Source organism: Schistocerca piceifrons, chromosome X (assembly GCF_021461385.2).
Source record: "Schistocerca piceifrons isolate TAMUIC-IGC-003096 chromosome X, iqSchPice1.1, whole genome shotgun sequence".
In the NCBI taxonomy this organism is placed as follows: Eukaryota; Metazoa; Arthropoda; class Insecta; order Orthoptera; family Acrididae; genus Schistocerca; species Schistocerca piceifrons.
Window position 1 is genome coordinate 644,980,825 of NC_060149.1, and position 19,136 is coordinate 644,999,960.

The 19,136-nt window shown below is 41.5% G+C and overlaps 1 protein-coding gene across 1 annotated transcript in view; it reads left to right on the forward strand.

Annotated features, from left to right (window-relative positions):
• Nucleotides 1-11,779: 11,779 nt before the first annotated feature.
• The window catches only part of LOC124722568 (leucine-rich repeat neuronal protein 1-like), a 264,001-nt gene continuing 256,644 nt past the window's right edge, over nt 11,780-19,136 (forward strand). The window contains exon 1 of the mRNA XM_047247708.1: nt 11,780-12,076. Within this exon, the coding sequence (XP_047103664.1) occupies nt 11,780-12,076 (297 nt within the window). The remainder of the gene's footprint in view (nt 12,077-19,136) is intronic.

Sequence of the window (19,136 nt, forward strand, 5' to 3'; positions counted from 1 at the left end):
TATACGTTAATGAACGAGTTGTACCAACCTTCCCCCCCCCCCCCCCCCCCAGACCTGTTTAGGTGTAGGCCATGCCTAGTGAAACCCCATCTGTTGATAGTCCCGACGGGCACCAGAGAAACATTAGCAAAGTTGGCTGTCCTCAGAGCCATCCCTAACCCCACATCGATTCGTGTCACAGCTACATCAAAGTGTGGTCGATCATGACGCCGGAACCGCTCAACAAAGTGTACGTTGGTACCATGAGTCTGGGAAGCTATCTGGTCCAGGTCACCACCGATGTCATAGTTGTGGATAACTTTTCCGCCTTTGTATTTTATTCCAGCTAAACTGATAATTTCAAGTATAGTGCAGTGAGCAATGTAAAAAGCTTTCCCTAAATCTACAAATGTTATAATGGTAGCTTTCCGTTTTACGATCTGTCTTCTAAAAGAACTCGTAGGCTCAGTATTGCATTTCATTCTTCTGTAAATATAGTAATTTGCAATCGTGTTATATTCGCGCCTGTCCGTACCTGTCTTCTTTGGAATTGAGATTACTACATTCAGTTACGATCATTACATTCTTTTTTAAGTTTGAGGGTATTTCACCTGTTTCGTCCTCGTATGTCTTGCGTATCAGGTGGAACAGTTTATCATTGCTGGTTCTCCCAAGGAATAATGTAAGGTAATGCAGATGAACAGTAAACTAAACTTGTGATGTTCAAGTCAGTGTTAATAGTGTGTTGTTTGGCACAGTCACGTTGATTAGTGATATGAGATGGAACGATCATTTGAGGTTGGTAGTAGGGAGGAAGGTGAAATTCGGTTTCTTGGGGAACTCTCGAAAGCTTAGCTCATTTATAAAGGAGAATGTGTATAGAACATTAGTGCTACCCATTCTTAAGTAATGCTCGAGTCTTTGGGATTCTTGCAAGGTCGGATTCATGAAAGATGTCGAACTTATTCCGAGGCTAGCCTTGTTAGCGGTAGGTTCGATCAACAAGTTAGTATTATGAAGATGCTTCGTGAACATAATTGGGAATCCCTGGACGGATGATGACGTTCGTTTCTCGAAAACGTATTGGGAAAAGAAAGAGGAGAGATATTTGTGGCTGACTGCAGAACGTTACTAGTACCACCAAAGCACATTGTAAGTAGGCTGTTTAGGTTTTCTTATTGGTAACGCCACATAGCGCTCTGTATGAAAAATCACTGGCTGTGCTGTGTGCAGTCTGTGGCTAGTTTGCATTGTTGTCTGCCATTGTAGTGTTGGGCAACGGCAGCTGGATGTGAACAGCGCGTATGTTGAAATAAGACGAAAGATCTATGGAATGAAGTTTTAGGTTGGACTGCACTACCAAACGTTACACTGAAAACAAACCCTGCCCTTTCCTCTTGCGTTATTCTGCTATGTGTTTGTGTACTCTTGTATATTTGTGTTTTTCCTGTCTTTATGTGTTTAGCTAATAAGAGTTATGTTGTAGAATTTTTCTGATAATATGTTATTTTCTTTGTAAAAATGTTTAGACATTATTTACTCTATTCTGTTTTAATGCTCATGTGTGAAGTTGATGTTTCGAAAGTTATTCTGATCTTTTATGTATGTACTCATGTCATAATTCTTGTAACACTGATGTGCATGTTTATTTCTATTCTTTTGTAAAGCCTGTTGTACTACAAATGTTATCTGTACTACTATGTTCTTTAATGATGTATTTTGTACCTTTGTTATTGTATTCTTATGTTATAAAATTGTAATTGACACCACTTCATCAAATTAAGTAACTTGTAAGTCACATTTCATTGCACACGTTTCTGTTGCTCATAGTATATGGACAATATGTGAAAAGTAGGGACTGATAGTGTTTGCACGTGTGTTAATAATTCAGCAAGGGACTGGTTAACAGCATTGCTGGTTCTAAGGACAATTAGATAAAAAAAACTTTGTGAGTTCACAAGTGGTGGTTTATGGACTTGCTATATTCTCCGCAAGACTCTTCGTTGGTGATTGTGCACCTGCACAGTCGCAACAGATGGCTGCTGGCCGTCTCTACAAGGACTACAGTGGGTCCGCATCTTTGATGCCCCACCAGCTCCATTATTTCTACAAGGACTACAGTGGGTCTGCATCTTTGATGATCCACCAATACCATTATTTCTACAAGGACTGCAGTGGGTCTGCACCTCTAGTGGCCCACCAATACCGTAACCTCTACCAGGACTACAGTGGGTCTAGTCTGTGATGACCTACCTACCAATATTCTTCAAAACTTCGACTGACTCTGCTGTGGGTTTGCTCTGTTGTGGCCCATTACCTGTCTGCATGTCAAGAGTCAGCACTGTCTTTCCGTTGGAAGAACAACACTACTTCTTCAAGACTGCATGGAAATCCACTACTTCCGTGGGCATTCTCTTTTACTGCTCAGACTTTGAGAAAAACACTGCTTTTTTACTGTGATGAACGATCAGGACTGTGTTTATAGACTGTGAGAAAATTTTAGCTTTTGACCAACATTGTATCAATAAGTATGTGCATTTGATTTCTTTGTTATTGTAATTATAAAAAAATTTTAACAAATATGTATTGGCCAGTGCCCATAACAATTTGTAAAATTTTTTTGTGGGGAGCATGGGGGCTATGTAAGTAGGCTGTTTAGGTTTCCTTATTGGTAACGCCACGTAGCGCTCTGTACGAAAAATCACAGGCTGCGCTGTGTGCAGTCTGTGGCTAGTTTGCATTGTTGTCTGCCATTGTAGTGTTGGGCAGCGGCAGCTGGATGTGAACAGCGCGTAGCGTTGCGCAGTTTGAGGTGAGCAGCCAGCAGTGGTGGATGTGGGGAGAGAGAGGGCGGAGTTTTGAAATTTGTAAGACTGGATGTCATGAACTGCTATCTATATTATGACTATTAAGGTAAATACATTGTTTGTTCTCTATTAAAATCTTTCATTTGCTAACTATGCCTATCAGTAGTTAGTGCCTTCCGTAGTTTGAATCTTTTATTTAGCTGGCAGTAGTGGCGCTCGCTTTATTGCAGTAGTTCGAGTAACGAAGATTTTTGTAAGGTAAGTGATTTCTGAAAGGTATAGGTTAATGTTAGTCAGGGCCATTCTTTTGTAGGGATTATTGAAAGTCAGATTGCGTTGCGCTAGAAAATATTGTGTGTCAGTTTAAGCACAGTCATGTGTAATTTTTCAAAGGGGACGTTTCAACATTTTGCGTAAGGATCGAGAAGAAAAGATAGATGAAATTAGAGCATATACGGTATTGCATAGGTAGTCGTTTCTCCTACGCACCATTTGTGGGTTAAACCGGAAAAGGAATGGCTTGTTGTAGTAAAAGGTACCCTCCATCATGCACCTTATGGTGGCCTGCGGAGTATGTGTTTAGACGCGAATGTAGATGTAAATCTCTATAATTCTGAGGTGTAGTTGAGCGAACCAAGGTATAGGCTCATTGCCGTAATTGTTTTGCTTGCCACAACGAGCTGGCGCAGCATTGTGCCAACCTGTCTGCCTTGGTACACCAGCATAGCCATAAGATGAATGATAAACGGTATTACTGTACCAATGGATGCTTCGGCGGCATTGTGGAACGTGGTGAACGTGGCACCTGGGACGTCCTCTCGACAACAGGCCTGCTGCGGTGCGTGTATAAATACAAATGCCCAGCCAAGTTGGTCACTGAAACGGCAAATCTTCCAATCGGCGTCCGCTGTATGAAGGCTTCTACCATGAGGCTGCCGTCCCTCAGCCATTATCATTACAGCGCCGCCAGCCTAGGGTCCAGCCGCAGAACAAATGGGCTTAGCTAATTATTCACAATACGACTGGCACACGGCAGCAGTCTCTAAACGGCCGCTTTCTCGTACACACTATATTTAATAACAAAGTTATGAATTAATTAGAACCTTCTTAATTTTTGCATGCATGTAAGCAAGTTGGTTGAAATCACAACTGACAGTAGATCATTGCCTCTGAACTATAACTTTAAGAGACATTGTATTGGTTGTTATTAACATAACGGTCCTAAAACTTGTTATATTACTTGTGCTGTAACCAAAATTTTCTAGCATTAAAATTATAGATACTTAATGTACTAAAGTTAAGGATGTTTTAGTTCCTATTTTAGTTTTCGTCAAATTACTCCGAAGCTATCAGTGGTAGCTTAATGCGGTCACCTAGTCATTATTTTTAGGTTGAACTGAAGCATCATACAAATTTTGTCATTTCTAAGTTTAATATCTACCGCCTTCAATTTTTCTTAAAAACTCGGATTCTGGTTATAATATTTGTTTAATCAAGTTGAGACTTGCACCAGTTAATTTTGACATACATCTGCACATTATGACCAATGTCTGGCTTTCTAGCTTTATTATTTAGCGCCACTAATTTTTTCCGTAAAACGATGTATTTAGGAAAACAATTGATCTAATCACTGTAAGATCTGACATCTTACATTAAAGTATACGTTGAAAAAGTTTGAAATTACAATTTCTACTTTTAATTTTATTCTTAATTATGGTGCAATACTTGTGCGCTGTGCACAGACGCTTTATGGCTCAAATGGCTCTGACAGGGGAACCTCCCCATCGCACCCCCTTCAGAATTAGTTATAAGTTGTCACAGTGGATAGCCCTTGAAAAACTGAACACAGATCAATCGGGAAAACAGGAAGAAGTTGTGTGGAGCTATGAAAAAAATAAGCAAAATATACAAACTGAGTAATCCATTCGCAAGATAGGCAACAGCAAGGGATATCCGAACTCAGGAGCGCCGTGGTCCCATGGTTAGCGTGAGCAGCTGCGGAACGAGAGGTCCTTGGTTAAAGTCTTCCCTCGAGTGAAAAGTTTGCTTTTTTTATTTTCGCAAATTTATTATCTGTCCGTTCGTTCATTGACGTCTCTGTTCACTGTAGTAAGTTTAGTGTCTGTGTTTTGCGACCGCACCGCAAAACCGTGCGATTAGTAGACGAAAGGACGTACCTCTACAATGGGAACCGAAAAAATTTGATCGCAAGATCATAGGTCAACCGATTCCTCCACAGGAAAACACGTTTGATATATTCTATACGACACTGGTGATGGCATGTGCGTCACACGACAGGAATATGTTGTCGACCCACCTAACTTGTACACTTGGCGAATGGGTAAAAAGATTCTTCTACCTTGCCCGATTTAGGTTTTCGTGTGGATGTGATAATCACTCCCAAAGAAGTGTTTAGGTGTAGCGTCCCCATACTACGGCACAGTTACCTCGCATCGGACGGACAGATAATAATTGTCTGAAAATAAAAAATTAAACTTTTTCACGCGAGGGTAGACTTGAACTAAGGACCTCTCATTCCTCAACTGCTTACGCTAACCACGGGATCACAGCGCTCCTGAGCTCGCACTGTATTTGATGTTGCTTATCTTGCGCATGGACTACTCAGTTTTTATATTTTGCTTATTTTTTTCATAGTCTCACACAACTTCTTCCTGTTTTCTAGATTCATCTGTGTTCAGTTTTTCAAGGCCTATCCACTGTGCCAACTTATAACTAAATCTGAGGGGGCTGCGATGGGGAGGTTCCCTTGTGAGCACTATGGGACTTAACATCCGAGGCAGTCAGTCCCTTAGAACTTAGAACTACTTAAACCTAACTAACCTAAGGACATCACGCACATCCATTCCGAGGCAGGATTGGAACCTGCGACCGTAGTGGTCGCGTGGTTCCAGACTGAAGCGCCTAGAACCGCTCGGCCGCTCTGGCCGGCAGACGCTTTATGGTGACGTGGCGCAACTAGGAGTGAACTGCTGTAAGTCCCGGCACACTCGCTCGCTTCTGTATTTCACAAACGATACAGCGCTTATTTCTCTACACCTGGTCCGATTTGTATGCTGATATCGCCAAGTGGTCCTACTTTTCTGCAGTTTTGTCTACAGTGACCCATTGTTTTTGCTGTTGAGTGTACATGTCCTTGCGTTATACTTGTGTCTTTGAGTTGTTACAGTTATATTAGGTGGGTGGTCTCCAGAAATATAAATCTGCCTTTGCTTCATAAAGATATGATTTGACGAGCGATAAAAGGTTCTCAGAGACCCCATATTAGTACTGCTTACAAGGGAACCACCCATCGCACCCCCCTCAGATTTAGTTATAAGTTGGCACAGTGGATAGGCCTTGAAAAACTGAACACAGATCAATTGAGAAAACAGGAAGAAGTTGTGTGGAACTGTGAAAAAATAAGCAAAATATACAAACTGATTAGTTCACGGGAAGATATGAAATGTCAAGGACGCTGAGAAAGCAAGTGCGCCGTGGTCTCGTGGTAACGAGAGCAGTTGCGGAACGAAAGGTCCTTGGTTCAAATCTTCCAACGAGTGAAAAGTTTAATTTTTTATTTTCAGTTTATGTGACAAACTCTTATGTTTTCATCACTTTTTTGGGAGTGATTATCACATCCACAAGAAAACCTAAATCGGGCAAGGTAGAAGAATCATTTTACCCATTCGCCAAGTGTACAAGTTAGGTGGGTCGACAACATATTCCTGTCATGTGACACACATGCCGTCACCAGTATCGTATAGAATATATCAGATGGGTTTTCCTGTGGAGGAATCGGTTGACCTATGACCTTGCGATCAAATGTTTTCGGTTCCCATTGGAGAGGCACGTCCTTTCGTCTACTAATCGCACGGTTTTGCGATGCGGTCGCAAAACACAGACACTAAACTTATTACAGTGAACAAGACGTCAATGAACGAACGTACAGATAACAACTATGTAAAAATAAAGAAAGTAAAATTTTCACTCTAGGGAAGACTTGAACCAAGGACCTCTCGTTCTACAGCTGCTCACGCTACCACGGGACCACGGCGCTCCTGAGGTCAGGTTGACTATGATGTTGCTTATGTGGCCCATGGACTACTCAGTTTGTATATTTTGCTTATTTTTCCACAGTTCCACACAACTTCTTCCTGTTTTCTCGATTGATATGTGTCCAGTTTATCAAGGCCTATCCACTGTGCCAACTTATAACTAAATCTGAGGGGGGTGCGATAGGGAGGTTCCCTTGTTAGAGTGAAAAGCGAACAAGCAACACTAACATATCATTACAAAACCACGTCTTGCATAATGCGCATCCTCCACGTACTGTACGTTAAATGCTTCACTGGTACGTCAGTGCGTGTGACGCCTCGCACCCTTAGAAAAGAGGCAGAGTTACAACTCGTCCAATCACATCATACGCCTTCAGCCAGTTACTGTCCAATTTCCGTCTTGCCAGTCACAAATGAGTAGTTTTATGTGCCACCTTAATCAATGGCCTTTTGTGAATTACTAACTCTAGACGTTCATGGAATGAAGTTCGCTTCACGGTTATCCTTGTAAACTGGTTGGCTCTCACTTGCATTCAGTGACATCGGCATCTCAGTTCAGATTTGATATGAACTCTAGGCGCTACAGTCCGGAACCGCGCGACCACTACGGTCGCAGGTTCGAATCCTGCCTTGGGCAGGGATGTGTGTGATGTTCTTAGGTTAGTAAGGTTTAAGTAGTTCTAAGTTCTAGGGGACTGATGACCTCAGAAGTTAAGTCTCTTAGTTCTCAGAGCCATTTGATATGAACTCTCATTGACCTTCATCTACGGTGTAGCCATGGGCACCTTCAGGCACAGTATCTCCTTTCCCCCATTCCGTCAAGTCTCCACGCCGAACCATGCTATTGTGCTGATTCCACCCAACAGATTTTACACGTAACATCACTTAACTGCCATAACTCGTCAGCACTGGAATGCTCTATGACGACCCTGTAGCATTTCTACACCATCCACACACTCCAAAGAGACAAGTGTGCTCTTTTCATTGGGTGACTGCTATTTTGTCATCCGAGTTTTATTTTATACAGACGTATGACAATCTAACATCCTCTAGCATTGAACTTTCTTCGCTGCTGATGATTACTAAGTTTCCATTCGTGGATTAAGCCTCCATCCCCCTCGATTACTGTCGAAAGCCAAAGAGCCGCGCAATTAACGGCTGTTGGGTATCCCCGCTTTACTGCACTTTTCTATGTACACCTCGAATATGTACCTATTTTTTTGAAGGAATACATTGGTGGAAAATTAAAACCACTTGGCTAAAAGCCACAAAGCTTCTAACATATTGTCCGCCATTTATCGGTAACAGAATGAGGTCAAAAATGGTCAAATGTGTGTGAAATCTTATGGAACTGAACTACTAAGGTCATCAGTCCCTAAGCTGACACACTACTTAACCCAAATTATCCTAAGGACAAACACACACACCCATGACCGAGGGAGGACTCGAACCTCCGCCGGGACCAGCCGCACAGTCCATGATTGCAGCGCCTCAGACCGCTCGGCTAAGCCCGCGCGGCCATGAGGTCAAAAGACGTTTCTCGTAATAAAGTGGTAGCTCGGATATGTAAATGAAAATTTAAGCTCTCTACTAGTAAACTGGTATATCAATTTAATTCATTTTTGGCATTTCAACTGTCTAATTAAAAGTGCAGCTCACATCTACTGGTAGACGTTGTTTTATACTATCCGTTAACGCGTGCCCTAACCAAAACGACCACTGTAAAAGTTGTTATTGGTGTGTAGTATTAATGACAAGGAAAATATGGAAATACAATCGTTCTAAGTTACACATACTTTTTGGAATTTACTGTTTAATACCAGTCACTGTGTGCCTCGTGATGACTGGGTGTTGTGTGATGTCCTTAGGTTAGTTAGGTTTAAGTAGTTCTAAGTTCTAGGCGACTGATGACCATAGATGTTAAGTCCCATAGTGCTCAGAGCCATTTGAACCATTTGAACCAGTCACTGTGATCTTTAGCTCTTACACACACACTGTTGAGATTATACCGTCCAGTCCCATTAGTGTGACACCACCTACGTTCGAAGTCAACGTGCAATAACCGCTAACAGACGTCAGGTGGCAGTACTAACAGTAGAGGGTATATAATGCATTTTGGGCAGACGCGAATAACAATGTAGTCGTTGCCGTAATGAGGAAACGGAGCAATTTATTTGACTTCCGAAAGGGCATGATCTCTGGGTTTCGGGCCAAGGGAGGAAGCATATCCGGAACGGCTAAGTCTGTAAACTGTTCGTGTGGTTAAAGTATACCGTGAATGGCAAAATGGCTCCATCCAAAATCGGCGCCGAGGCAACTGTGATTTACAACGGGTCGTAGATGAGAAGGGTGAACGACAGCTGCGGAGATGTGTACGGGAAGTGTTGAGCAACTGAGAGCCAAAATGAACCAACAGTGCCGGCAGCGGTGGCCGAGCGGTTCTAGGCGCTTCAGTCCGGAGCCGCGCGACTCCTACGGTCGCAGGTTCGAATCCTGCCTCGGGCATGGATGTGTGTGATGTTCTTAGGTTAGTTAGGTTTAAGAAGTTCTAATTTCCAGGGGACTGATGACCTCCGATGTTAAGTCGCATAGTGCTCAGAGCCATTTGAACCATTTGAACCAACAGTGTCTCCTCAACGACCGTTCAGCGAACTTTGCTACATATCGGTCTTAGCAACAAGCGCTTGGTTCATGCACCAATGCTCACTGCTGTTCATCGGCAACGAAGACTTGAATTTGCACGCCAGTACCGCAACTGAACGTCTCCCGAGTGGCGACAGTAGGCCTCTTCAGATGAATCACGTTTCACGCTCCATCGGCGTGAAACTTCTGGAAGCAAACACCCTGCAAGCTGAAGAGTCCACGCTGGAGGTGGGAGTGTCGCGGTGTGGAGAATGTTTTCGTGGCGTTCGATAGGTTCAAACGGTTCAAGTGGCTCTGAGCACTATGCGACTTAACTAAAAATGGTTCAAATGGCTCTGAGCACTATGGGACTTAACATCTATGGTCATCAGTCCCCTAGAACTTAGAACTACTTGAACCTAACTAACCTAAGGACATCACACAACACCCAGCCATCACGAGGCAGAGAAAATCCCTGACCCCGCCGGGAATCGAACCCGGGAACCCAGGCGTGGGAAGCTAGAACGCTACCGCACGACCACGAGATGCGGGCGCGACATAACTTCTGAGGTCATAAGTCGCCTAGAACGTAGAACTAATTAAACCTAACTAACCTAAGGACATCACACACATCCATACCCGAGGCAGGATTCGAACCTGAAAACGTAGCGGTCGCTCTGCTCCAGACTGTAGCGCCTAGAACAGAACGGCCACTCCGGCCGGCGTTTGATAGGTGATCTCATCATTCTGGACTGCATAGTGAATTTACACAAGTATGCATTTATGCTCGAGGACCATATCCACTCCTACATGCAGTTTGTTTTTCCTCGTCACGGTGCCAACTACCACATAGTTATTGTGTACGTGCGTGGTCCGAAGAGCACCAGGACGAGTTTACCGTACTCCACTTGCCACCAGACTCCCCGGATTTAAACCCAATCGAGAATATGTGATACCACCTGGATCGGGCTGCAGGCGCTGAGAAACCTACCTCACCTGGTCACGACACTGGAGTCGGCGTGGCTCCACATTCCTGTCGGTAACTTCCAGAACCTCACTGACTTCTTTCCTGCACGTCTCGCGCTGCAAAAGATGTTTATACATCCCTTTAACAGGTGGTCATATAAATGTGACTGGCCGGAATACAATCCCATATTTCATATGGGTGTCAAGTGGTTCAAATGGCTCTAAGCACTATGGGACTTAACATCTGAGGTCATCAGTCCCGTAGACTTAGAACTACCTAAACCAACCTAACCTAAGGACATCACACACATCAATGCCCGAGGCAGGATTCGAACCTACGACCGTAGCAGCAGCGCGATTCCGGAATGAAGCGCCTAGAACCGCTCTGCCACAGAGGCCGACATACGGGTGTCCATTACCAGCTACCATTCTTCCATTTATATGAAAAAATCAACGTAAGATAAATCCTGCGTAGATGACTCGCCTTATCATTTCGTCTCTCTCCTGTTAACTATATGTATTATATCCACTTCTAGGCGCTTCAGTCTGGAACCGCGCGACCGCTCCGGTCTCAGGTTCGAATCCTGCCTCGGGCATGGATGTGTGTGATGTCCTTAATTTAGTTAGGTTTAAGTAGTTCTAAGTTCTAGGGGACTGATGACCTCAGATGTTAAGTCCCATAGTGCTCAGTGCCATTTGAACCATTTGATATATCCACTTCGATATTTTAAAAGCGACCACGAGCCTCGCGTTCATTGTACGGCTCCCTGACTCGTCAGATTGCAGACCGTTCCCTGAAACAATGCCTATCGCCTCCACTACTCGTACTGTACATCAAAGAGACCCCAACGGCAGAAGAAAGGTTGTACCGCCCTGACTAGTCTGAGCGGAATGCTTACAAGGGAATATCCAGAAATTCCCCGTGCCTCGTGTAGAGAATTAGTTATATCATCTGGCTAAACGTCACAAAGCGTCTATCATACTTTCAGTGATTTCTCAGTAGCAGCGTGAGGTCAAAGGAGGTGGCACCTAATGAACTGGCAGATCGGACTTGTAAATGGGGATAATATCCCTAAATGCGTCGTGTAGAGAAATGACGAATGGCCGGTAGCATCAATATTGTCGGAGATGATATGAAGCGCCCCCGCCTTATAATGGGAAAAGTGAGACGGGACTGCGCCGGAGAACGCGACTGCGCCAGGGTGGGCGGCGGGGGTGGGGGGCGGCGCAGCAGGACTTGTTGCGGGCGCGTGCGCGGAGGGCGGAGCGCGGCGCCTATACTAGCCGCTGTCGGCGCGCCACAGCCGCACTTCGACTCCGACTCCGCAGCCGGCCGGCCGCAGCTCTGCCATGGCCCTCTGCGTCCGCTCGCTGGTCGCTGTGCTGGCAGCCGCAACTGCCGTGGCCGCAGCGGCCGCGGACGATGCTGCTCCCCAGCCCGAGGGCTTCGACTTCGACGCCGACATGCCTGCCGACGACGAGACGCGCGCTCTCGTGCCCGTCGTAGTCACTTCTCTCGACTTCGCACCTCCGACTTCTTCTGCAATCAAAGTCGTCAACGCAACCGAAGATACACTCGACCTGCTGCTTCTCAACCGCTTCCCGCAGCTCCAAAACCTCAACATGTCTAAGACTCGAATGACCACGGTAAGTGCTCTTCCCTTTTACCAACTCGGCATGCAAATTCTTCAATTTTAAATACACTACTTTTTTGAGAAATATTTGGACTGCATATCGTAAGACTTTTAATATTTGCATAACCAATGCTAATAAAACTGCACAAAAGATCACCAATGAATCTCTTCTCTGTTCAGTAACTGTGCAGCCTTTCTCGAGTCTGACTTTGCTTTTCGAGACTTGCATTCTACATAATATTTTCACCAGATAATTCAAATTCTGAGAGCCTGAAATACTGCTTTTCATGAAGTTAATTAAAATTATTGTCGAAGTAGCGATGTTACTCTCCAACTGATTTTTTTAAATTTCATTATGGATACATTAGTTCAGTTTCAACATCTTAGTCATTGACAAGTGATTCAGTAGTGTAGTTTCAAAATTAGTTAAGTTTCATGTCACATTAGATAAGTTTCATGTCACATTAGATGTTAAGAAACTAATGTTCTTAATTTGAGCAAACCGAGATAGTCATATCAATGTCATTTCTAAGGTATGTTACAGTGCAAAGTGAAACTAACATGCGGATTGTCCAAAACGTAGTTTGAAATGTATTACTTCAGAGAAGGAAATAACAGTTTCAGTTAGACTGATTAAGTTCTCATTGTCATGATCTCCTTCTTACTGTGATGTTTTAGGCTATGAAGGACGCTACAGCAAATTTACTGTAGACATCAAGGGAACTGGTAAGTTGGCGATTAGTCTTCCAAGATGTCCTCATCTGACATCGTACACTTAGCACCGGAGCTGTCCCAAAATTAAGATGAAACTTTGGTAGCTACAAAAACTGACAACAGATCTTCCTACGATGTCGTTTCTCGTTACTTTATAATTTTCCTGTTTACTTTGTTGTTTGCTGTCCTTTGTGGAGTAAAATAGCGTCGAAAGAGTCAAAATTAGAGGAAAATTATCAGCACAACATCCTTTGCAAACTGAGACGCGCTTTGTCTCCTTGTGATGCTCCTACTGGTACCCGTGCAGTGCTGAAATTTTATTACAAACACAAGCTTTTAGATGCTGCTAAGCAATTTTGTATTATTCCTTCTTCGCTCGCGCTTCTGAAAAAAATACTTTCATTACTCCTCGAATCGAAGACAACTTTGAAATAAATCTTTATCATTCTGCTTTCCGCTGTACATAATTTACACAAAAATACTGAAATTTTCTATCATGCATCCTACATGAAAATAATCCATCAATAATCGTAACAGAGTGTTATAATAGTTTATTTTCTTGTTTATAGTAAACATGACAAAGACTCTAGTTTGTGAATTTCCTCGTATGAGAAATCCAAATCACAACACAAAATGCCACATGACGCCAAATAAGACGCTTCGTTCAAATTTCCAAGGTTCTTACTGTTTTCTATGATCTGACTGATTGGCGAAGATGTGAAACACTAACAACCACACCGACGACGAGAGATTTAACTATAAGTCTCATTACTTCTGTTCTTAAATTTAATTAACAAATACAGTATTAAAATATCATATAGTATTAGACAGTTATAATAATATTGTAGCTGTCAAAATACTAATTAGACGCGTTTCGTCTTATTTATTATCATATCCTCAGTTTCCAGGTCATTCATCATCACATTTATGTTATAATACTCTCTGCATTTTCATCATGTAAGAGCTACGCCGAAGAAATTCAACGCCAAGAAAATTAGCTGCCCAGCAAGCTTCGAGGAAGTACTAAGCGCTTAGTTCAAAACCCTGTCAGCCACAGTTGTCCCCGAACTGCCTTTGTGTTCTGATTTTTACTTTATCACAGAAAAAACTCTCTATAAAGAGCAGAAATGACGTTAACACAACAAAAATAACGTTTGAACTCTCTGCTTAAAGTTACCTGGTATCAGGCACGATTCTCATCGAATATAGGATTAAAGCGGATTATTAAAAGTATAAATTTCGTTTATGAATCTCATATTAAACAACAACCGTCTGAAAACTCTGTGTATTCCATGTTAATGAGGAAACCAGTGGATTCATGGTCTAGTTTCACGCGCAACGGTTTTTATAACATTATAAAGAATTTCCTTAATCTTTGAAATAACGCAGATGTTAGGATGATAAATTATCAACAGTTATTAAGGTTTTTCATGAGACAGATATCATTTAGGGACTCTGAAAAGCTTAGTAACACTCTGTAATGTCCGGTATTCAATACCGTTTCCGGTTGATATGCAGATAAAATAAATTTATTTTTATATCAATGTGTGATGTTTATTCTTTTGGGCAAGTCCGAAAGAACGGACACCATGTGGAAACAGCATCTGTGATATACATTATGTGTATTATGTAAACTGAAGGTGGAGGGGTGGTTTAGTGAAAGAAAGGGGAAGGAACTGATGAAATCAGCTGCATCGGTCCGGCACACATTTCCACTCGTCCCAATGCATCGTCTGTTCCTTCCCTTTAGCGTGACTCTGAATACAACTAGGCAAGGCCGTAGCTGTTGCAAGATGAAACATTTGGCCATTACCTCCGTGAACAAATGATGATTACCGAGAGTTTCCTTGTATGATTCATATCCCCTTTTCTTATAGAGAACTGGGAACAAAGAATACGGACATACTGGCTTTATTTTAATTTATTACGCATTTTATGCTCTATACGTCACATAGTAGTCATTAACAAATTTTGTAGGCTATGTAAAATGACTTAAATACCACCAGCAGAGACCCGGAGTCACAAAGTTGTTTGTAATTTTAGTAAAATTGTCACTAGTTAGGAGTGTACGATAATGTGGCACGCCTCAGCTGGAATATAAATGAAGGACCCTTTCAGACGGCCGCTGGCTCCGCTCTTTGACGTGCAGTGGCCGCAGCGGCGTCTCAATGGCCCACCGCATTGCTGCAGTCTTTCATGCCCGCAGTAAAAGCTCTCAGCTCTCCTGTGCTCACATTCTTCACTACCGTTCCGGAAATTTTTCCTCAAAGACCTTTGGTAACCATCTTTGGCAATATTAACTAGCAAAATCTAATTGGAATCTCTACTACGTAGTTCCTTCGCATGTAATTACTTTCTGTCGGCAGGAGGCCTGGGAAAAAATGCTACCATTAAATATGAGAAACATTGAGACACAAACATAACGAGTGAATATTAGGATTTACTGCGCGGTTTTGATAAAAATCAGAACCTTCCAGTACATTTCATGGAACATGCTACCTTAAGGAGGACTTACTGTTAGTTACAGCGCCGTATATCGCACCACATAGAGAACAATGACAATACAACAGTATTCCGAGGGTTCTGGCTCAGTTAAACGTTAATCAGATGCTGCTGTTCACAATAAAAGGTAAGGAGAAAATAACGGCACTGTACAGGAAATATATTCCTCATGCCGCAACAGGTACAAAGATTTATATCAACCATATATCACAAAGTATATTATTTGATGCATTATTTGTTATATTGTACAAGTGCCACACAAGATTCCACAACAGGTACCAAGAAGTGACTTCGTCGCTGAAAGGTATGGCTTCAACCGACGTAAAGGTAAACCAACAGAAGAAAGAAGATTCGTTTTATCTCATAAGGAGGCAACACGGCTATGGGAAACGTAATTTTTTTTTACATGTATGGTATGTGAAGCTCATAAGTCAGATGTAAGCATTTCCGTGAAACTTTCAAAAATTCACGAGAAGATTGCCGTTGAAATTTGCGAGTTCCTGTAACACTTTAACGTAAGGTCGATTTTCTATACGCTGCACTGCTCTGTGGTAGAATTTTTAATCGAAGGGGCATGTTTGTGACCCTTTCAGTTAAGTTTAATATACATAAAGATGAGAAAAAATCAGGTAACATTCGAGAGTGATATTTTTTGGATCATTGGAGTGAATTTCCTTCAGATAGTTAATTTTTTCGTGTTTTTGATTTATTTCAACTACATACTTCATTTAAATACGAAATTCAACAAATAATGTTAATTAGCACATATGTCATTTTTATGCTAATGTGCGTCTCCTTATTTTTAATTAGATATCGCACACAAAAAACCGCTGTCATAGAAAATATAAATTATTAATTAACGATCACTTGTGAAACATTGTAAAGAAACATAGTTTCAATTTTTTTAAATTATTAAGTTATGATCAGCACATCCGCATTCAGGCTGACTGAGTCGCAAAGGTAAAAGTCAAGAATCAGGCAAGGAATGAGTTTATAGCCCGTATCACGCGTTTCGGATTTTTTCCATCATCAGACATCTACAAAAAATCAAATACTGAAATATTTTATAAAAAATAGTAATGGATAGCTATAGAGACCCTCTTGATTGCAATCACTTGGCACAAACTGTACTACACCTATCGAGGAGCAATTCCTGCACGTAGGTTTTGCGTTTCAAGTTGCATGGGAAACAAACGTTCGCAGACTATAGACTCAACAACGCAGATCGCGAAGCAGGAAGATATTTTTGCCATGAGGTGGCCACAAAATATATAATGGTGCCTAGGCGCATCAACTAATTATTATACCATGTCTCTGATGGCTGTAAACCAGCTTATCATATTGGACATAAAAATGTATTCATTTTACTGGTGGTAATGGTGAATTTATAGTAATAACAGGTAACACAAAATATTTGATAAAATTTCGGAACATTACGTGCCGCCACACATCGTCAAAAGCTACAATCACAACAACTGTGTAATGTGATAAGAGACAAAAATCAATTTATAAAATAGCAATACAAGAATATGTCTCGAAGATAAATACAGGCGGTAAAAAATTGGAAGGAAAATAGGACAGACCGTCTGTCAAACCTAAATCCGGTATCAGAAAGTACTCAGTATGCGCAACTGCACTTACTTCAAATCGAAAAATCATTTTCTTATAATGGGTACAATCAGTATTATTTTATAAAATAGAGGAAATATTTTAGTACAAACGAAACTTAGTCATGTAAAACTAAGATATGTTACATGGTGCCATAAAAATCGTAGAGTTTTCTGGTGCTTTACGAAATTTATAAACTCAGAGAGTGAAACACATTCTGTAATCGTACAAACTAAATCATAAAATATAATATATAGACGGAAGAAACTAGAAGAGCGTGTCTGAACGAAGGGGGGAGAGGGTACAGGGCAGATGCGCTGTAAAAAAATTAAAAGGAAACAAAAGAGTTCGTCAGAATCAGGCATTGGTACCACACAGTACCCGAAGTGCACAGCCGTACAAATAACAAGTGCTGAAAAATATAGAATGCTACGTGAGCGGATCTGTTCATTCAAGATTCCATGTTTGTTAGTATCAGAATGTTTATAAATTTCAGTTTCTTGGAAAGTGTCTAAGTCTAAGCCTTTCGGCTCTATGTGAAAGAACGTTAGAAATTTTCAAAACGTATCTAAACGATGCCTCTTATCATTGAAATGACAACCAATAGCAATAGCGCCTTTATTATAGGGTTCGTTGAATATGGTTAGAAGGTCAAGACCTGTCTGCCCAATGTAGACACTATCACAGGATCAACAAGTGACCTCATATACTCCCAACTTGGTAAATTTATTCTGGTTATTGTGAACACAGGTACACAAAATGTCTTAAGTTTCTTTCACCTCTGGAAGCGAGTTTGTATATTGCCTTTTTTAAATGCATTGGCATTTCGTTCACAGAAGTTCCCTGTACAGGATGTAGATGCAAATTTAGGTCTATGCTCGGGAGCATGGGGAATAGATTTTTTCTTCTATTGAAACCTCATTCACAATGTTCCCTGTTGCAAGTCCATCGTAACTGTTTTGCAGGCCTATTTGTGCGATTATATCAATTTCTTTTCTAACACATGGTGGGCTTCAGTCAAGTTTAGCTAACCTGTAGAAATCTGACTGAAAAAAAGCACGCTTATGAGAGCGAGAGTTGCGTGAGTCCACACTAATTATTGGGTAAGTGGTGCATGGTTTTCTGAAGATACCTAAACGAAAGTCTAGAGACTGCCTAGTAGTAGTTAAGTCTAGGTAGCTAAGCCTTCTATTTGATTCGAAGCCTGCAGTGAAGCGTATTACTAAGTACAACATACTGAAGGAGCCTGCAAAATCGGTCACATCTGATTCTGTTCTTCTGTGTACAACAAAAACATCGTCTACCTAAACATGAAACAAAACTATATTAGCAGCCACTGCTCTATTATTTGCTAAGGATTTTCTTTTGAGGTAATTACTGAAAAAGTCGACCGGAAAGTCAGAAAATCTGTAACCCATTACCACGCCGTCCTTTTGAAGATAAGTCTTATCGTTAACAGCAAAACAATTAGAGAATAGCGTTATACGCAACAAATCTAACGGTTCATAAAATTTCCCCTACTGTAAGATTCAATACATAAGGAGATTAAGTTTTATGCTCTCCAGAGTCTGTTCAAATGGAACATTTGTATAGATATTGGTTATACCCAGTGACGCCATAACTGTCTCATTTGGAATCTTAGTTTTCTTAAAAACATCGCCATCTCGTCAGTATTTTTGATGGATAGCGTATTCTTAAAAGTGAACGCAGTTTTTAGCTTAACATTGCAAAAAGTGTTAATTTTATAATTTGGACCTTCGTATCCATCCAGAACGTGACATACTTATGCATTTATGCATTATTCTTATGGAGAATCATCTGTGACCAAAGAACTGTTGGTTTTGGATTCATGGGGATTTGTCTGCGTTTAGCATACTCGGTAGCCAAAAGAAAGTTCGAATCTTCGCACATTTTTTCAGATCAGTAACAAATTTAGGTAGAGCGTTCCTTACAGCTTCCACTATGTTATTAGAACGAAAGAAATTCAATATATTATGTATACAATCAATGTACGATACAAGGACTGCAGAGCTATCTTTAGTTAATTTTGCAAATAACTACCTTTCAAGCAATTTTGTATTCAACGTGTTTACGATGGTGAAGAGAGAATTTGAAAATGAGCCTGTAGGAGCAGGTTTACTGACTGTTTTTCGAGTGGACATAAAAACGGCTTATAGAAGCTGTGGGACCTTATGCATCCTACAGACCACTTTTATTTCGTCCACAGTTCTTTTAACAGTGTTAATATC